The sequence below is a fragment of the Heterodontus francisci genome, chromosome 5, assembly GCF_036365525.1.
Source record: "Heterodontus francisci isolate sHetFra1 chromosome 5, sHetFra1.hap1, whole genome shotgun sequence".
In the NCBI taxonomy this organism is placed as follows: domain Eukaryota; kingdom Metazoa; phylum Chordata; class Chondrichthyes; order Heterodontiformes; family Heterodontidae; genus Heterodontus; species Heterodontus francisci.
In genome coordinates, this window is record NC_090375.1 from 82,147,699 (window position 1) to 82,166,764 (window position 19,066).

The window sequence follows — 19,066 nt, forward strand, 5'->3', positions numbered from 1 at the left end:
CTTAATTCAAACAGATCATGCAGTTGGATGCAGTTTTTCAGAGTTATACTGAGCTTTAGCCTGGGCATGGGTCACTTATGCATGTGTTAATCCACCCGGAATGACTCAACAATAACCACTTCTACTTGTATAGCGCCTTTAACATCATAAAACATCCTAAGGCACTTCACGGGAGCATTATAAAACAAAATATGACACCGAGCCACATGGGGATATTGGGGCAAATGACCAAAACCTTAGTCAGAGGTAGGTTTTAAGGAGTGTCTTTAAAGGAGGAAAGCAAAGTGGAGAGGTGTAGGAAGGGTATGTCAGAGCTTGGGGTTGAGTCAACTGGAGGCATGGCCACCAATGGCAGAGTGATTAAAATCGGGGAGGCACAAGAGGTCAGAATTAGAAGAGCGCAGATATCTTGGAGGGTTGTGGGGCTGAAAGAGATTACAGAGATAGGGAGAAGTGAGGCCATGGTGAAATTTGCAAACAAGGTTGAGAATTTTAAAATCAAGACATTTCTTGACCAGGAGCCAATGGTAGCTTGGCGAATAAAGGGGTGATAGGGGAACGTGCGAGTTAAGACATGAGCAGCAGAGTTTTGGATGCCCTCAAGTTTATGGAGAGTAGAATGTGGGACACCAGCCAGGAGTGCATTGGAATAATCAAGTCTAGAGGTGACAAAGGCATGAATGAGGGTTTCAACAGTAGATGAGCTGAGACGGGTGAAGTTAGGCAAGGTGGAAATAGGCAGCTTTAGTGATGGCATGAATATGACGTCAGAAGTTCATCTTGGGGTCAATTTTTTTTTTTATTCCTTCATTCATGGGATGTGGGCATCACTGGCTATGTCTGCATTTATTGCCCATCCCTAATTGCCCTCGAGAAGGTGGTGGTGAGCTGCCTTCTTGAACCGCTGCAGTCCATGTGAGGTAGGTACACCCACAATGTTGTTAGGAAGGGAGTTCCAGGATTTTGACCCAGCGACAGTGAAGGAACAGCGATCTAGTTCCAAGTTGGGATGATGTGTGACTTGGAGGGGGACTTGCAGATGGTGAGGTTCCCATTATTCTGCTGCTCTTGTCCTTCTAGTTGGTAGAGGTTGTGGGTTTGGAAGGTGCTGTCTAAGGTGCCTTGGTGCGTTGCTGCAGTGCATCTTGTAGATGGTACACACTGCTGCCACTGTGCATCAGTGGTGGAGGGAGTGAATGTTTGTTTGTGGATGGTGTGCCAATCAAGCGGGCTGCTTTGTCCTGGATGGTGTCGAGCTTCTTGAGTCTTGTTGGAGCTGCACCCATCCAGGCAAGTGGAGGGTATTCCATCACACTCCTGACTTGTGCCGTGTGGATGGTGGACAGGCTTTGGGAGTTAGGAGGTGAGTTACTCGCCGCAGGATTCCTAGCCTCTGATCTGCTCTTGTAGCCACGGTATTTATATGGCTACTCCAGTTCAGTTTCTGGTCAATGGTAGCCCCTAGGATGTTGATGGGGTGATTCAGCAATGGTAATGTCATTGAATGTTGAGGGGAGATGATTAGATTCTCTCTTGTTGGAGATGGTCATTGCCCGGCACTTGTGTGGCACGAATGTTACTTGCCACTTATCAGCCCAGGCCTGGATATTGTCCAGGTCTTGCTGCATTTCTACACTGACTGCTTCAATACTTGAGGAGTCGCGAATGGTGCTGAACATCCCCACTTCTAACCTTATGATTAAAGGAAGGTCATTGATGAAGCAGCTGAAGATGGTTGGGCCTAGGACATTACCCTGAGGAACTGCTGCAGTGATGTCTTGGAGTTCAGATGATTGACCTCCAACAACCACAGCCATCTTCCTTTTGCACTAGGTATGACACTAACCAGCAGAGAGTTTTCCCCCTGATTCCCATTGACTCCAGTTTTGCTAGGGCTCCTTGATGCCATACTCGGTCAAATGCTGCCTTGATGTCAAGGGCAGTCACTCTCACCTCACTTCTTGAGTTCAGCTCTTTTATCCATGTTTGAACCAAGGCTGCAATGAAGTCAGGTGCTGAGTGGCCCTGTTGGAACCCAAACTGGGTATCGCTGAGCAAGTGCTGCTTGATGTCACTGTTGATGACTCCTTCCATCACTTTGCTGATGATTGAGAGTAGACTGGTGGGGCGGTAATTAGCCGGGTTGGACTTGTCTTGCTTTTTGTGTACAGGACAGACCTGGGCAGTTTTCCACATTGTCGGGTAGATGCCAGTGTTGTAGCTATACTGGAACAGCTTGGCTAGGGGTGCGGCAAGTTCTGGAGCACAAGTCTTCAGTACTATTGCCAGAATGTTGTCAGGACCCATAGCCTTTGCAGTATCCAGTGCCTTCAGTCATTTCTTGATATCACGCGGAGTGAATCGAATTGGTTGAAGACTGACATTTTTGATGCTGGGGACTTCAGGAGGGGGCCAAGATGGATCATCAACTCGGCATTTCTGGCTGAAGATTGTTGCAGATGCTTCAGCCTTATCTTTCGCACTGATGTGCTGGGCGCCCCCATCATTGAGGATGGGGATATTTGTGCAGTCGCCTCCTCCAGTTAGTTGTTGAATTGTCCACCACCATTCACGACTGGATGTGGCAGAACTGCAGAGCTTAGATCTGATCTGTTGGTTATGGAATCGCTTAGCTCTGTCAATTGCATGCTGCTTACGCAGTTTGGCATGCAAAGTAGTCCTGGGTTGTAGCTTCACCAGGTTGACACCTCATTTTGAGGTCTGCCTCAAGCTGCTTCTGGCATGCCCTTCTGCACTCTTCATTGAACCAGGGTTTGTCTCCTGGCTTGATGGTAATGGTAGAATGGGGGATATGCTGGGCCATGAGGTTACAGATTGTGGTTGAGTACAATTTCTGCTGTTGCTGATGGTCCACAGCACCTCATGGATGCCCAGTTTTGCATTGCTAGATCTGTTGGAAATCTATCCCATTTAGCACGGTGATAGTGCCACACAAAACGATGGACAGTATCCTCAATGTGAAGGCAGGAGTTCATCTCCACAAGGACCGTGCGGTGGTCACTCCTACCAATACAGTCATGGACAGATGCATCTGCGGCAGGCAGATTGTTGAGGACTAGGTCAAGTATGTTGTTCCCATGTGTTGGTTCCCCCACCACCTGCCACAGACCCAATCTAGCAGCTATGTCCTTTAGTACTCGGCCAGCTCAGTCAGTAGTGGTGCTACCGAGCCACACTTTGTGATAGACATTGAAGTCCCCCACCCAGAGTACATTTTGTGCCCTTGCCACCCTCAGTGCTTCCTCCAAGTGGCGTTCAACATGGAGTACTGACTCATCAGCTGAGGGAGAATGGTAGGTGGTAATCAGTAGGACGTTATGTTGCCCAAGTTTGACCTGATGCCATGAGACTTCGATGTTGAGGACTCCCAGGGCAACTCCTTCCCTACTGTAGACCACTGTCCCGCCACCTCTGCTGGGTCTGTCCTGCTGGTGGGACAGGACGTATCCAGGGTTAGTGATTGCAGTGTCTGGGACATTGCCTGTAAGGTATGATTCCGTGAGTATGACCATGTCAGGCTGTTGCTTGACTAGTCTGGGACAGCTCTCCAACTTTGGCACTAGCCCCCAGATGTTAGTAAGGAGGACTTTGCAGGGTCGACAGGGCTGGGTTTGCCATTGTCGTTTCCGGTGCCTAGGTCGATGCCAGGTGGTCCGTCCGGTTTCATTCCTTTTTTTTTATTGACTTCGTAGCGGTTAGGTACAACTGAGTGGCTTGCTAGGTCGTTTCAGAGGGCTTGTAAGAGTTAACCACATCGTTGTGGGTCTGGAGTCACATGTAGGCCAGACCAGGTAAAGACAGATTTCCTTCCCTAAAGGACATTAGTGAACCAGATGGATTTTTACAACAATCGACAATGGTTTCATGGCCATCATTAGACTAGCTTTTAATTCCAGATTTATTAATTAAATTCAAATTCCACCTTCTGCTGTGGTGGAATTCGAACCCATGTCCCCAGATCAATACCCTGGGTCTCTGGGTAACTAGTCCAGTGATAATACCACCAGGCCACCGCCTCCCACTCAATATGACACCAAGGTTGCAAAAAGACTGGCTTAATCTCAGATTGTCAGGGAGAGGAATGGGTTCAGTAGCTAGGGAACAGAGCAGGGACCGAAAAGAATGGCTTCAGCTTTCCCGATTATTTAATTGGAGGAAATTTCTGCTCATTCAGTACTGGATGTCAGATAAGCAGTTTGCTAATTCAGCAACAGTGGTGGTGAGGTAGAACTCTGGGTATATTTAGTGTCCATTATTGTACTGAGGCATAGGGTTCTGAATAATTCAAGAGTTGGACCCTGGTTTGTTTTGTGATACCCTATCACTGCTCCAGGTCAGATAAGCTAAGTAACTAACTTGCCTCATCATTCCTGGGCTCTGGAGAAGCCATACACTCCCACCCACTCATCCATCAATTGCTGTCTGTTGGCACGGAAGAGCATCTGTGTAAATTATTATTGAGGACAGGGCTCTTGTATGATGCCTCCTATGGTAGAATAGCCTGCTGAAACTTACTGGGTTCAAATAAAATAATGAACACTTGCCTGGCAGCTGTATGTCCATGTTTCAAAATGAATCAATGCCTTCAGGAAGAGAGAAGCTAACATGGGAAGATGCTGAGAAATTTAAGAGGAAGAGCTGCAATAAGCTTCATTTATCCTTGGACATAATGTTTTACTTTAAAACAGTGAAGATTTTATAACCCCTTTGGAGTGGAACATGAATAATTGTATTGCTGCACTTTGTATAATGGGGGAAAATGGGGTTCATACCAGTTGGAAATGGTGAGGAACCTGGAGTATTTAAGCATAGAAACAAATGGACTTAGTTTCTCAGTATGCGTGTGTCTCTGTTCTGAAATTCTGTAAATTTGCCATATTCTGTAAATACTATTCAGCCCAACCAATTCATTTGAACTCGTGGGGTGCAACATCTTTCTTTCAGCGTAACCTTTTGATTAGTGAAATGCCCTTTCACCTTCATTTTCAGTATCCTTGCTGTAACTAAAATTGTGATGGTCTCTTCAATTTTTTAGGTTTTGTATTTGCTGCTGATGTGTTAGCTTTTATTAGTAGGGGGATCGAGTTTCGGAGCCACGAGGTCATGCTGCAGCTGTACAAAACTCTGGTGAGACCGCACCTGGAGTATTGCGTGCAGTTCTGGTCACCGCATTATAGGAAGGATGTGGAAGCTTTGGAAAGGGTGCAGAGGAGATTTACTAGGATGTTGCCTGGTATGGAGGGAAGGTCTTACGAGGAAAGGCTGAGGGACTTGAGGTTGTTTTCGTTGGAGAGAAGGAGGAGGAGAGGTGACTTAATAGAGACATACAAGATAATCAGAGGGTTAGATAGGGTGGATAGTGAGAGTCTTTTTCCTCGGATGGTGATGGCAAACACGAGGGGACATAGCTTTAAGTTGAGGGGTGATAGATATAGGACAGATGTCAGAGGTAGTTTCTTTACACAGAGAGTAGTAGGGGCGTGGAACGCCCTGCCTGCAACAGTAGTAGACTCTCCAACTTTAAGGGCATTTAAGTGGTCATTGGATAGACATATGGATGAAAATGGAATAGTGTAGGTCAGATGGTTTCACAGGTCGGCGCAACATCGAGGGCCGAAGGGCCTGTACTGCGCTGTAATGTTCTAATCTTAAAAAAAAAAAAACATAGTTTGAACTCTTATTTTCTCTGGAGTTATTTAAGTAAAATATATATTTTACAGATACTACAACTGGGCGTTAGCTGCTCCTATGGTTCTCAGCATGCAGGCTTTCCAAAAGTGTCTACCCAAGGTAAAAAAATATTGACTTGCAACACTCGCCTTTTTAAGATTACTTCATTAAATGTTCCATTTGTTACAAATGAAACCAGAATCTAATTATAATAATTGGCAGTGCAATGTTTGAGGAGTCACTTACCTGTATTATGAACAGAAGATGTATCTTTTAATCTCCATTTTATTGCGAACATATGAATTAGGAGCAGGAGTAGGCCACTTGGCCCCTCAAGCCTGCTCTGTCATTCAACAAGGTGGCTGATCTGATTGTAACCTCGACTCCACATTCCTGCCTACACCCAATAACCTTTCACCCCCTTGCTTATCAAGAATCTATCTACCTGTGCCTTAAAAATATTTAAAGACTCTGCTTTCACGGCCTTTTGAGAAAGAGTTGCAAAGACTTGCTGTGACCCTCAGAAAAAATTTCTTCATCTCTGTCTTAAATGGGTGACCCCTTATTTTTAAGCAGTGACCCCTAGTTCTAGATGGTGTCTCAAGAGGAAACATCCACCCTGTCAAGGCTCCTCAGGATCCTCTACGTTTCAATCAAGTCACCTCCTACTCTTAACTCCAGTAGATACAAGCCTAGCCTGTCCAACCTTTCCTTCTAAGACAACCACCCATTCCAGGTGTTAGTTTAGTAAACCTTCTCTGAACTATCTCCAATGCATATTTTCATCCTTCCTTAAATAAGGAGACCAATACTGTACATGTGGTCTCACCAATGCCCTGTATACCAGAAGCATAACCTTCCTACTTTCTATTCAATTTTCCTCGCAATAAATGATCACATTGTATTAGCTTTCCTAATTACCTGCTGTACCTGCATATTGGTTGCACCACTGTAAAATCTTTTTCCAGAGGTTTGTAGGAGTTGCAAAGAGGCTATCACGATGCCAAATAGTTCCAAATAGGTTGAAAATCTATGTGCACAAAGGTAACAGTACCTTTTGTGGATACTGGGTGACCATAAAAAGCCCGTTATCGTCCAGGTGTTGACTGCTGAAGATGGCTATATTCATAGAAGGTTGTAGCACAGAAAGAGGCCACTTGGCCCATTGTACCTGCACTGGCCCAGAGAACTATCCACTTAATCTTATTCCCCTTCCATTTCCCCATACCATTTCTTGTTATTTATCACTTCACTTTTAAAATCTATCATTATGGATAATGCTTCCAGCAGGCTTTCTGGTAGGGTATTGCATGTCCTAACATCCCATCATGCGTTAAAGTAAATCAGTTTGGTGATCGTAAATGTATGCCTTCTGATTATCAACTCACCAACTAGTGATAGTTTTTCCCAATTTACACTATCAAACCCCTTCATCAGGTTTTCTCTTCATTTTCTAATGAAGCGAAACCCATTTTTTCAAGCCTCTCCTCTCATCACTGGTATCGAGCTAGTGCTTTTTCCCCCCCCCCAACAATCATGGCCTTGGCATCCTTCCTAAAATAGTGCCCAAAACTAGACCCAGTATTATTGTGACCTAACGAATGATTTTGTTTGGATTTAGCGTGATCTTTTTGCCCTTATTTATAAAACATCTTTATGGTTTTGTGCATGGGATAATACACCATACAGTGATGAGGGCTCTGGACAATAGATAGGGAGAAACTGTTCCCATTGGTGGAAGGGTCAAGAACCAGAGGACACCAATTTAGCGTGATTGAAAAAAGAACCAGAGGCATCTGGAGTGCACTGCCTGGGAACGTGCTGGAGGCATTTTTGATTGTGGCTTTAAAAAGGGAATTAAATAATTATCTGAAGAGAAGATTTGCTTTTCCATGGGGAAAAGGTAGGGGAGTGGGACTAGCCGAGTTGCTCTGAGAGCCGGTACAGATACGATGGGCCAAATGGCTGCCTCCTGTGTTGTAACCATTCATTCTATGATTCTACAATAGCAGGTAAAATTATAGAAATGTAAATCATTTCAACTGTAAATGACGTACACAAGCTCTAGATATGCAGAAACTGAAAAATATGGTCATAGTTGAGCAAAGATATGAATGGGTAACATTGCTTTTGTTTAACTCTATTGCGAATGTAAAGATCTTGTGGCTTTTTAAAAACACTGAAATTCTATACACGTAGGCAACAATTGATGATTGGGTAAAAGTGAAGATGCCAAAGAAGTCGGGCAGATGGTGGTTCTGGCGCAAGAGAGACATTGCTGTCAAAGAGGTATTATTGCCAATTTGTACCATTATAAGATCATAAGATATAGCAACAGGAATAAGCCATTCGGACCCTCGAGCCCGATCCACCATTCTATGAATGAAATGGAGTAAATTATAGAGTCCGTAATTTTCAGGTGTTTTTCGATTGCTGCTGTTAGTGATTATACTGTGTCTAATTGCTCAGTTAAGAAAATAAGTTAATAGACATGAAACCATTTATCTGAGTACTAGATTCAAAGTGGCAAACTTTCTAAATCTTGAAGTTTTGGTACACAAATTTGCATTAAAAATGCTTTTTTTCTGTGATTTGTAACGGGTATGTTCTATAAGGATTATTCTTGGAGTTTGGTAGCCATGTTTAGGGTTGTTCATGTCCAACCCTGAACATGAGGACATCTGTTATTTCTGCCGTGGTTGCAAAAGATGAATAGCTTTTACAGTTGGTAAAAGACAGTTGGTAAAAGGCAGTTGGCAATAATCTTGTTGGGTAACTACATTTTGAAAGGTAATAAGCTGAGAATGCCATTTAGGGTGACTGCAAAATCTTACTGGACATCTTACGGAAAGATTGGGAGTTACCCTGCACCAGAGAATGTTGGAAAATTTGGATGGTAAGACCTATGCCCACATCAGTGACCAATCAGGATTTCACGCCCGCTGCTCCTCCGGGGCTACTGCTTCTTCCATGCCTGCGACATCCAAATAACGGTCAGGAGGTAGAGCTTGGTCCCTGGTGAATTTCCTTCTTGTCTGCCACCATTTCTTGGGGCCGGCATGTGGAAAGATGCCTCCTGGTACCGGCAGTAAATACCCAAAGGAAGGGAGGGGGACTTTTTAGCGGCCTTCTTTCCTGCCAGAGGGCCCCAGAGATTTAACTACTTAAAAACCTAATTCCAATCTTCAGGGTGCTTCATCCTCTTTTAAGTCTCTAGTCTGCGTTCCCACTGCAGCACAGCCAGGGTTTCCTTTCTGACAGCTCCCTTTTAATAGTGGGAATGCTGGCAGGAGACAGCCATGGATCCCTACAAAATCAGATTTGGGAAAACTAGTCTGGTTGCAGTGGACACAGGTGGGCAGAGGTATGTTCCAAAGAAGAAAATCCAGATGATGTATTTTCTAATTTATCTTGGGAGTTGGAAGTTGAGCAGTGTTTGTAAATTAACTTTCCACATGTATGATTTTATTTTTTTTATGTAAGTGGGGAAAGGCGAGGAGAAGGGAAAAATGAGCATTAGCTGCTTTTGATCTGTTAAACAGCAAGACATAACCCCAGAAATTAATATTTTAAAATCTACTTTTGTATACATGCATTCTATTTTATATATTATATAACATATATTCTGGAGTTTTGAGTGGTTTACCTTTTGTGGGCATGAGAGGAAGGAGAACATTTTGCTCAATCTCTCCTGACTAGATTTAAATGTTGATTTTGATTGTGCATACTCTGTACAAGGTCAGATTGAAGAGTTGAACAGCTTTTTCTCATTCTATGGTTTCTTGTGATTATCTCCATAATAACTGTTTCTATGTGCATTGGCAGCCTGAAACACAGCAAGAGAAAGTGAATGAAAGCTACAAACCTAATCAAAACCAAAGCTCTGTTACCAGCAGGTAAATCTTTAAACTCTGTTACAACTCCTCATAATTATTTTCATTAGACTACATTGAAAACTCTTAAGTTCAGGCATCCTTGGTTTTAGCTGAGATTTGCATTTTTCCTCAGCAGAAACTATATGAAGAGAACTCTCTTCCATCCCTCAGATTTGATTTATGCCCATAAATTGAGAGTAACCATCACTCACCCAGGAGGAGGACGACAAGTGTTGTGGTGGAGGGTGAGATGAAGCAAGGTGCTAACATGGGAATAGAGTTGATCATTCTCTTGCCCGACCCCTCCAGTTTTATCCCTGCTTGTGTCATCTTCCACACGCTTTCGAGTAGGAAAGCTTCCAGAATCCGTACCTGATTTTAATCTTCCACCACTCCACAGTCCAGAGACACTGAACTCTGCTGTGCTAACCCACTACCACCCAGCTTAAATTAGTTAACTTGGGCAACTTTCTGATCTGGCTCAGTACTGCATCGCATGGTACATCTAGCCACTGAGTCACCAGAATTTCAGACTACATCCAGTGGGTGATTTTAAAAGCAATTGTACGAATTGGATTGTAAAATTATTTCTATTTGGTTTACATCAGTAAATATGCAATATTTGCACAACATCTGTGACTCCTCCTTGAAGTCAACTGCGGAACTATTTCTAATATGAATTAGAATATGGGATAAGTCTTATGAAGATCATTAGCTCATGCTTGCTCCTTGTCACATTTCAGGGAATGTTTTTTTTTTCCTTTATCAACATTTTAATTAGATCCAATGAAGGGGACTTTTCTAGTGATGAAGACTCAACTAACCTAAAGGAATCAACAGCAAGTGACCTAAAAGTGTCAAAGAACCCAAATCAGGGCTGCTCCATTTCTTATAAGAAGTCTCTCCGATTATCCTCAGAACAAATTGTAAGCATTTTTCTCATGATTTGTCTGTTTTAGTAAGTATTTATATGGGTGCACTACTACTGTATCTGTTGCACACTGGTGTTGGAAAATCAGAAAATGCTAATGTTTTCCTTTTTGTTAACTGTATGCAGAGAACCTGACTTCAGAAAGGATTGATTAATTGACTAGCTGCTATTCCAAAGCATTTGTGCTCTTGAATTGTTCTGAGTTGCTTTAATAATTGCCAGATATGCTAAAAATTACTGAAAGGCACTGTTGTCAATATGTTTACTTTCTGCAACATTGAACCTACAAAATCCTTCTATGTTTATAATCTATACAATTAAATATTTGCTTTGTAATAAACCAACCACTGAGCATACAATAGAGTTTACTTTCCTGGAGCTTTTCGTGCAGCCATGCGAGTTTGCGTTGAAACTGGACTAAGAGCTCCCCTTACTCTGACTACCATTTTCCAGTCATCTGTATTTACAGGTGTGGTGCCAGAGGACTGCTAACATTGTACCATTGTTTGAAAAGATAGAAAGGGGTAGACCAAGTAATTGCAGCCAAACCTTGGTCACAAATTATTGAAAAAAATTTTGAAAGACCGTATTAAGTATGTGGATGGCCCTATTAGAGTAGGAGCTACACTCGAACTCCTCTTAGGAAATGGGGATGGGCAGGTGGTTGATGTGTCAGTGGGGGAGCACTTTGGGGCCAGTGACCATAACTCTATTAGCTTCAAGATAGTTATGGAAAAGGATATGACTGGTCCTCAGGTTGAAGTCCTAAATTGGGGGAAGGCTAATTTCAATGGCATCAGAAGTTGAATGGGAGAGGCTGTTTATAGGTAAAGGGACGTCTGGCAAGTGGGAGGCTTTAAGAGTGAGATAGGTAGAGTTCAGGGTCAGCATGTTCCTGTTAGATGGAAGGGCAAGGCTGGCAAGTTTAGGGAACCTTGGTTGACGATTGATATTGAGAGTCTGGTCAGGACAAAGAAGGAGGCATATGTCAGGTATAGGCAGCTGGGATCGAGCGAGTCCCTCGGGGAGTATAGGGGATGTAGGACTACACTTAAGGAAATGAGGAGGGCGAAAGGGGGCCATGAGATTTCCTTGGCAGATAAGATGGAGGAGAATCCTAAAAGATTCCGTAAGTATATTAAGAGTAAAAGGGTAGCTAGGGAGAGAGTAGGTCCCCTTAAGGATCAGTGTGGCAATCTATGTGTGGAGCCACAGGAAATGGGCGAGGTCTTAAATGAATATTTCTTGTCCGTATTTACTGTGGAGAAGGTCATGGAAGCTAGTGAGTTCAAGGGAAGGAATAGCGATATCCTGGAGCGTATCAACATTACAAAGGAGGAGGTGTTGGAGGTTTTGAAGCGCATTAAGGTGGATAAATCCCCAGGGCCTGACCAGGTGTATCCTAGGATTGTATGGGAAGCAAGGGAGGAGATTGTTGGGGCCCTGGCAGAGATTTTTGTCTGATCGTTAGCCACTGGTGAGGTACCAGAAGACTGGAGAATAGCTAATGTTGTGCCTTTATTTAAGAAGGGCAGCAGGGATAAGCCAGGAAACTACAGGCTGATGAGCCTTGCATCAGTGGGGGGAAAGTTATTGGAAGGGATTCTGAGACAGGATTTATATGCATCTGGAAAGGCATGGTCTGATTAGGGATAGTTAGCATGGCTTTGTGCGTGGGAAATCATGTCTCTCGAATTTGATTGAGTTTTTTGAGGAGGTGACCAAGAGGATTGACGAGGGCAGGGCGATGGACATTGTCTGCATGAACTTTAGCAAGGCCTTTGACAAGGTCCCGCATGGTAGGCTGGTCCAGAAGGTTTGAGCACATGGGATCCAGGGTGAGCTCGCAAATTGGATACAAAATTGGCTTGGTGATGGGAGGCAGAGGGTGGTAGTGGAGGGTTGTTTTTCAGATTGAAGGCTGGTGACCAGTGGTGTGCTGCAGGGATCGGTATTGAGCCCTCTGTTTGTTTATATATGTTCACATTGGATGTGAATGTAAGGGGCATGATTAGTAGGTTTGCAGATGACACCAAAATTGGTGGTATAGTGGACAGGGAAGAAGGTTGTCTAAGGTTACAACAGGATATCGATCAACTGGGAAAGTGGGCAAGAGTGGCCAATGGAATTTAACGCAGTCAAGTGTGAAGTGATGCATTTTGGGAAGTTAAACAAGGGCAGGACATATACAGTGAATGGCAGGGCCCTGGGGAGTGTTGTTGAACAGAGACCTTTGGGTGCAAGTACATAATTCCCTGAAAGTGGCAACACAGGTAGACAGGGTGATGAAGGCGTATGGCATGCTTGCCTTCATCGGCCGAGGCATTGAGTACAAGAGTTGGGACATCATGTTACAGTTGTACATAACGTTGGTTAGGCCGCATTTGGAGTACTGTGTGCAGTTCTGGTCGCCGCACTACAGGAAAGATGTGATTAAGCTCGAGAGGGTGCAGAAAAGATTCACTAGGATGTTGCCTGGTTTGGAGGGCTTGAGTTATAAAGAGAGATTGGATAGGCTGGGTCTGTTTCCCATCGTAGAGGCGACTAAAACTAGAGGGCATAGATTTAAGGTGAGCGGGAGGAAGTTTAAAGGGGATCAAAGGGGTAAATTTTTCACACAAAGAATAGTGGGTATCTGGAATGAGCTGCCAGAGGAGATGGTGGAGGCAGGAACAGTATCAACATTTAAGAGGCATCTGGACAGGTACTTGAATGAGCAAGGCATCGAGGGATATGGAATTAATGCAGGCAGGTGGGATTAGTATAGATGGGCATTATGGTTGGCATGGATGCGGTGGGCCGAAGGGCCTGTTTCTATGCTGTACGACTCTATGACTCTATTAATCATTTAGAAAGGCCTAGATTAATCAAGGACAGTCAGCATCGATTTTGTTAAGGGAAGATAGTGTCTGACTAACTTGATTGAAATTTTTGAGGAGGTATAAAGGAGTTGATAACGTTAGTGCATTTGATGAAGTCTACATGGATTTAGCAAGGCTTTTGACAAGGTCCTACATAGCAGACTTGTCCGAAAAGTAAATGCCCATGGAACCCAAGGGCAAGTAGCAAGTTGGATCCGAAATTGGTTCATGGCAGGAAGTAAAAGGTCATGGTGGATGGATTTTTTTTTTGGACTGTAAGGCTGTTTCCAATGGGGTTCTACAGGGCTCAGTACTAGGTCCTTTTATTGTTTGTGGTATGTAATTTTAGAATTAACTAGGGGGGCATAATTAATAAAGTAACAGATGTTACTAAAATTGGCTGTGTGGTTGATAGTGAGGAAGAAAGATATATATATTGCAAGATGATATCACTGGATTGGTCAGGTCAGTAGAAAAGTAGGAAATGGAATTCAGTCAAAAGTGTGAGGTAATGCAGTTGGGGAGGGCAAACAAGGCAAGGGTAATGCACTATAAATGGTAGGATACTGAAGTGTAGAGGGACCTTGGAGTGCATGTCTACTGATCCCTGAAGGTAGCAGAACAGATCGATAAGGTGGTTAAAAGCATATGGGATACTTTACTTTATTAGCTGAGGCATATAATAAGAACAGGACGATGATGCTAGAACTGTATAAAGCATTAGTTATATCACAACTGGAGTATTGTGTACAGCTCTGGTCACCACATTATGGGAAGGATGTGATCGCACTAGGGAGGTTACAGAAGAGATTTACAAGGATGTCAGCACTGGTGAATTTTAGCTACAAGGAAAGATTGAATGAACTGGGGCTCTTTTATTTGTAATAGAGGAGGCTGAGCAGAGAGTTAATTGAGGGCCTAGACAGAATTGATAAAAAGGACCTGGTGACCTTTAGGGGCCATAGATTTTAAAAGAATTGGTAGAAGGATTAGAGGGGCTGAGAGTAACTTTTTTGACTCAAAGTGGGGGTCTGGAACTCGCTGCTTGAAAGGGTTTTTGCCTCTACCATCCTCATTGTATTTAAAAATAAAACACTTGGATACGCACTTAAAGTGCTGCAACCTACAGGGCTACGGCCCATGAGCTGGAAAGTGAATTTAGGCTGGGTGACTCTTTTATGACCTGTTCAGACACGCTTGGCCAAATGGCCTCTTCTGCACTGTAAATTTCTGTGATTCTATTATGGCTCAGTTTGTTTATGCATTACCTAGTGTAAAATTGAGCAATGCAAAGTAGGAAAGCTACATGTTTGATCTCCATTCCAGGCTGAGATGGCAACAGAAGTGTAACAATTGGCCTCTGTATTCTAGACAACGGATGAATAAAAAAACAAACATGGAATCCTGATTCCTATCTAGTCATCCTTGTGGATATGGATGTTAGTCATGGGCACCTTTTGACTATCAAATATCCTACTGGCACCTGCTATCCTGGCTAACACTTGAATAGTCATTTGGAGGGAGTACTGGAGTGTGGCTGCTGCCTGTGTTTGCACTAAAAAAAAAAACTGGAGTATGGCATTTATGCAGAAGAGTTTTTTTTTTGTTTTTGATTTAAAAATTTTTTTTGTGTACCTGTCTACCATAGGCAAGTCTGAAACTGAAAGAGGGACCAAATGATGTGGTATTTAGTATAACAACTCAGTATCAGGGTACCTGTCGCTGTGAAGGAACTATATACCTCTGGAACTGGGATGATAAAGTCGTCATATCTGATATCGATGGAACCATAACTAAGTAGGTTGTGTGTATAATCCAAGGAAATACTTGTATTTTAACCAATTGTTTTCATTAGATGCATATATGTAACACTGTGCATGTATTGTAATAAATTGGTTAAAAAAACCTTCCTTCTTACATAGAAAGTTCTGTATGAACCTTGATATTCTGACTTTTCTCCGTTTATGTATGATGTAGTTTTATTCATAATGCTACATAATGAGTTAAGACAAATAAATAGGGCGGCGCAGTGGTTAGCACCGCAGCCTCACAGCTGCAGGGACCCGGGTTCGATTCGAGGTACTGCCTGTGTGGAGTTTGCAAGTTCTCCCTGTGTCTGCGTGGGTTTTCTCCGGGTGCTCCGGTTTCCTCCCACAAGCCAAAAGACTTGCAGGTTGATAGGTAAATTGGCCATTATAAATTGTCACTTATGTAGGTAGGTGGTAGGGAAATATAGGGACAGGTGGGGATGTTTGGTAGCAATATGGGATTAGTGTAGGATTAGTATAAATGGGTGGTTGATGGTCGGCACAGACTCGGTGGGCCGAAGGGCCTGTTTCAGTGCTGTATCTCTAATCTAATCTAAAAATCTAAAATCTAAATCAACCTGTCAGTCCAGAATTTTGTCCAATATGTCTCAGAAACCTTCATGGAGGCTAGAATTTACGTGATATTATGTTGTATCTCTTTTTCTTAGCAGAATATTTGTGTCTCTTAATTAACTGTTTCCTTAGTGGTAAATTAATTTCTGTATTGGTGGACTGTTTTTTAACATATACAGCTGGCACCATACCATTGGCAAACTCAAATTTATTTATCTGTTTCCTGTACTTTTTCCTCTTGCGAATTTGCTTGCTGAACAATATTCTCCATTTTATAGCCCTACTGTGCTCTGTAGTATTCATTAACCCCATCCCTTTGAACCTCGTATGATCCAGTTTTTCTTTTGTTCTGCTTCATTGTGTCTTTTTCCAGTATCCATACCCTCTGAATCATTCTATAACGACACTGAACAGCTTCACAGTGAAGTTTTTAAGTTTCCACTCAACAGAACCAGGATTTTCAAAAGGTCATCTACTTTATAACTCTGTTCTCTTCTCCATTATTACTACTTTCTGTTCTGAAAATTTTCTGTGTTTATGTGTGCAGTGTTGTTGAATTTTCCTTCATTCCTGCTCCTCTTTTCTTTGGCACTGTGACCCTTTGAACCTGTGTAAGTGCTAGGATTGGCCTTTGGGGAAGCTCTGCTGATGACTCCACGGGGCTATCTGGGTCAGGAGGAGGTTCCCTAATTTTTAGTAATCCATCTGGGTGCCCACTATGGATACATCTCTAGCATCTGACACACAAGTGGAGGTGGAATAATTGGCATTGACTGCCACCGCACTCTTGTCAGCAAAGTGTCTGGCTAGTCAGCCTTGTTTATTAGGCCAGGACATCGAGGAGTGCCTTGCATCCTGTGGCCAGTATTCCTCTGTTCACTTAATGTACTATTTGGTTAGTGAATCACTAACCAATGCCTAGCAAGTCCTTAGCCTGAGAGTCTTCTCCCTGACCACACCTCCTCTAATGTGGGTGACTTTGGGGTGGATTGAGGTTCTGTCCCAATCATGTGCAGGTCCTGGCAACTTTGCAGACCTTGCTGTGAATGTGCTGGAAGAATATTTTGGGTCTCTGTAGTTACCCATCATTCTCCAGGTAAAATCTATTCCAGGTGTTGCTTGTGACCGCCTGCAACACCTGTTGAGGGATGTAGAACAGGCTGGTAGTGCCATTGCTCTCCAGTATTTTTTGCCCTTTTAGCTCGAGTCTCCCAACAAAGTGCTCAAAGGAAGCTGTATCCTACCACAGATTTTTTGTTTTGTTTCATGGGATTTGGGTATTGCTGGCTGGACCAGCATTGGTTGTTCATCCCAAATAGCCCTTGAGAAGGCGGTGGTGAGCTGCCTTCTTGAACCCTTGCTGCAGTTCATCTAGTGCGGTGCACCCACAGTGCTGTTTGGGAGGAAGTTCCAGGATTTTGACAGTGAAGGAACGGCAATATAGTTCCAAGTCAGGATGATGCGTGGCTTGGAGGGGAACTTACAGATGATGGTGTTCCCATGCATCTGTTGCCCGTGTCCTTTTTTAGGTGGTAGAAGTTGCGGGTTACCAACATACTTACCTGCTGTGCCAACAAGGTACCAAGTAGCACCTAAAACGGGAAGAAGATTTAGTTAGTTACATTACTCTTACCTGCTATGTTTATTAAAATCTACAGTATTTTCAACACAATATTTTTTTCCCAAAAAGATGGAAAAGACTTGTGCAGATAAGAGTGCACAGATCAGCATTTCAGGTGGAGGGGGACGGCAGTGCGGGGTTGGGTTAAAATACTAATGTTCAGGGCCCTGCAGTTCAGATCCTGTAACATTTCAGTTTAAACCACATGATTTACTAAATGTTAGCCTGTTCTCTGCTGTGACTGCTGAGGCACCTTCCTGGCAAAAACAAGTAAACCACACCACTTCCAGCCCCCACAGATCGTTTATGAATTATATAGATTTTTTTTCTTTGTGGTTCACTGGTGATGGGTTTTCACCAGTCATACATCCATATATTTCTGCAAGCTGTTACCCCCAAAACATCAGGTATGAGTGAAAACTTAGTGTGGTCTTAATTGGTTAAACTCACCTGCATTTTCACCTTTTTGTGAAGTAAATATGATGCCTCCAGTTGAGGAGAGGCTATGCACTCCATAGATGGCCAACTGGCACTCTGCAGATGAGTAGCTTTCTTAAACACTTGACTTGCAAACAAAGAAATCTACACTCACTGTTGTCCCAAGTCAGAGTTTCCTCCTCCTCTATGCAATGGGGATCTATCAGCTTGCTGGAAAGATCTTGGTAGGACAGCCTCTGCTGTGCCAGCACCCACGGTTTATCAGGAAATTTGACAGAGACCTGAGGCTGACTCCTTGTTCAGCGTCCTTCGTGACAGGTCTGTCCCCACTCTTTGCAGCTGCTTCCCCTTTCTCCCCCACAAATGTTCCTTACAGGCTGGTCCTGTATCTCCTATGTGATCCAGAGGAAATGCTTCTATTGGACTCCTAGGAGTTCATTGCACAGAATAACATAGAAATATGTTTCAAAGGATGCATCAATTTTTAGATCAAAATTATATTGATGAACTGCTTATTTTGCCATATTTTTGATATCTTGACCATTTGTATTACTGCTGTGTAACAGTTTGTCTCTTGCCTCTTAACTCAAATTAAATTTTATATTTTATTTATAGGCCTATTTAAATCAATATACAGTCGTACACTAATCTATTTTAAACTTTAAACCTTAAATTTGGTTTTTTAGATCATTTATGGTAATGTATGCATATATTTTCTTGTAGGTCTGATGCCTTAGGGCAGATCCTTCCTCAGCTGGGCAAGGACTGGACCCACCCAGGGATCGCCAAACTTTATCATAAGATTCATGAGTATGTCTGGCAATCACATCTCAGAAAAAGTAACATTGCTAAGAGGTTGTAAAAGGGTTGAATTGATCTTTAACTGTTTTTTCCCCCACTCTGCCAATGTCCTCTCCAAGATAGTAACTCCTTACTGAGTTATGGTACCATGGTACTGGATGCCCTCAAGTGAACTGCCCAAATGGTCTTTCTTCATTTGAGTATTGACTGCTTATCGACATTGAAAGCCACATCTGAGTCTGATCTCACCTGGCATTCAGAAAAGCATACTTCCAGCAGGGCTGCTGGACAATGATCAAGATGGGAACCCTGGCAGATTTTACTCGCAAACTAAATGTACCTAAATAAATTGTAGCATTGACCCTGGAATGAGCTTGATATTTCTGGTAGTATGATTCCATTATTCACTGGATAAACTAGTTGACTGATTCAGGGATATTAATGATATCTGATGGAGAGTCATGGTC

General features: G+C 43.1%; 1 protein-coding gene across 4 annotated transcripts in view; it reads left to right on the plus strand.

The window, feature by feature from the left end:
• Nucleotides 1-19,066, plus strand: part of lpin2 (lipin 2) — a 125,187-nt gene that overhangs the window by 89,760 nt on the left and 16,361 nt on the right. For 3 of the 4 annotated variants that reach the window (XM_068031702.1, XM_068031701.1, XM_068031704.1), the window contains 6 exons: nt 5,742-5,811; nt 7,891-7,980; nt 9,517-9,587; nt 10,348-10,492; nt 15,007-15,155; nt 18,522-18,608. In XM_068031702.1, the coding sequence (XP_067887803.1) occupies nt 5,742-5,811; nt 7,891-7,980; nt 9,517-9,587; nt 10,348-10,492; nt 15,007-15,155; nt 18,522-18,608 (612 nt within the window). The remainder of the gene's footprint in view (nt 1-5,741; nt 5,812-7,890; nt 7,981-9,516; nt 9,588-10,347; nt 10,493-15,006; nt 15,156-18,521; nt 18,609-19,066) is intronic. The other variant, XM_068031703.1, reaches the window with a different exon arrangement.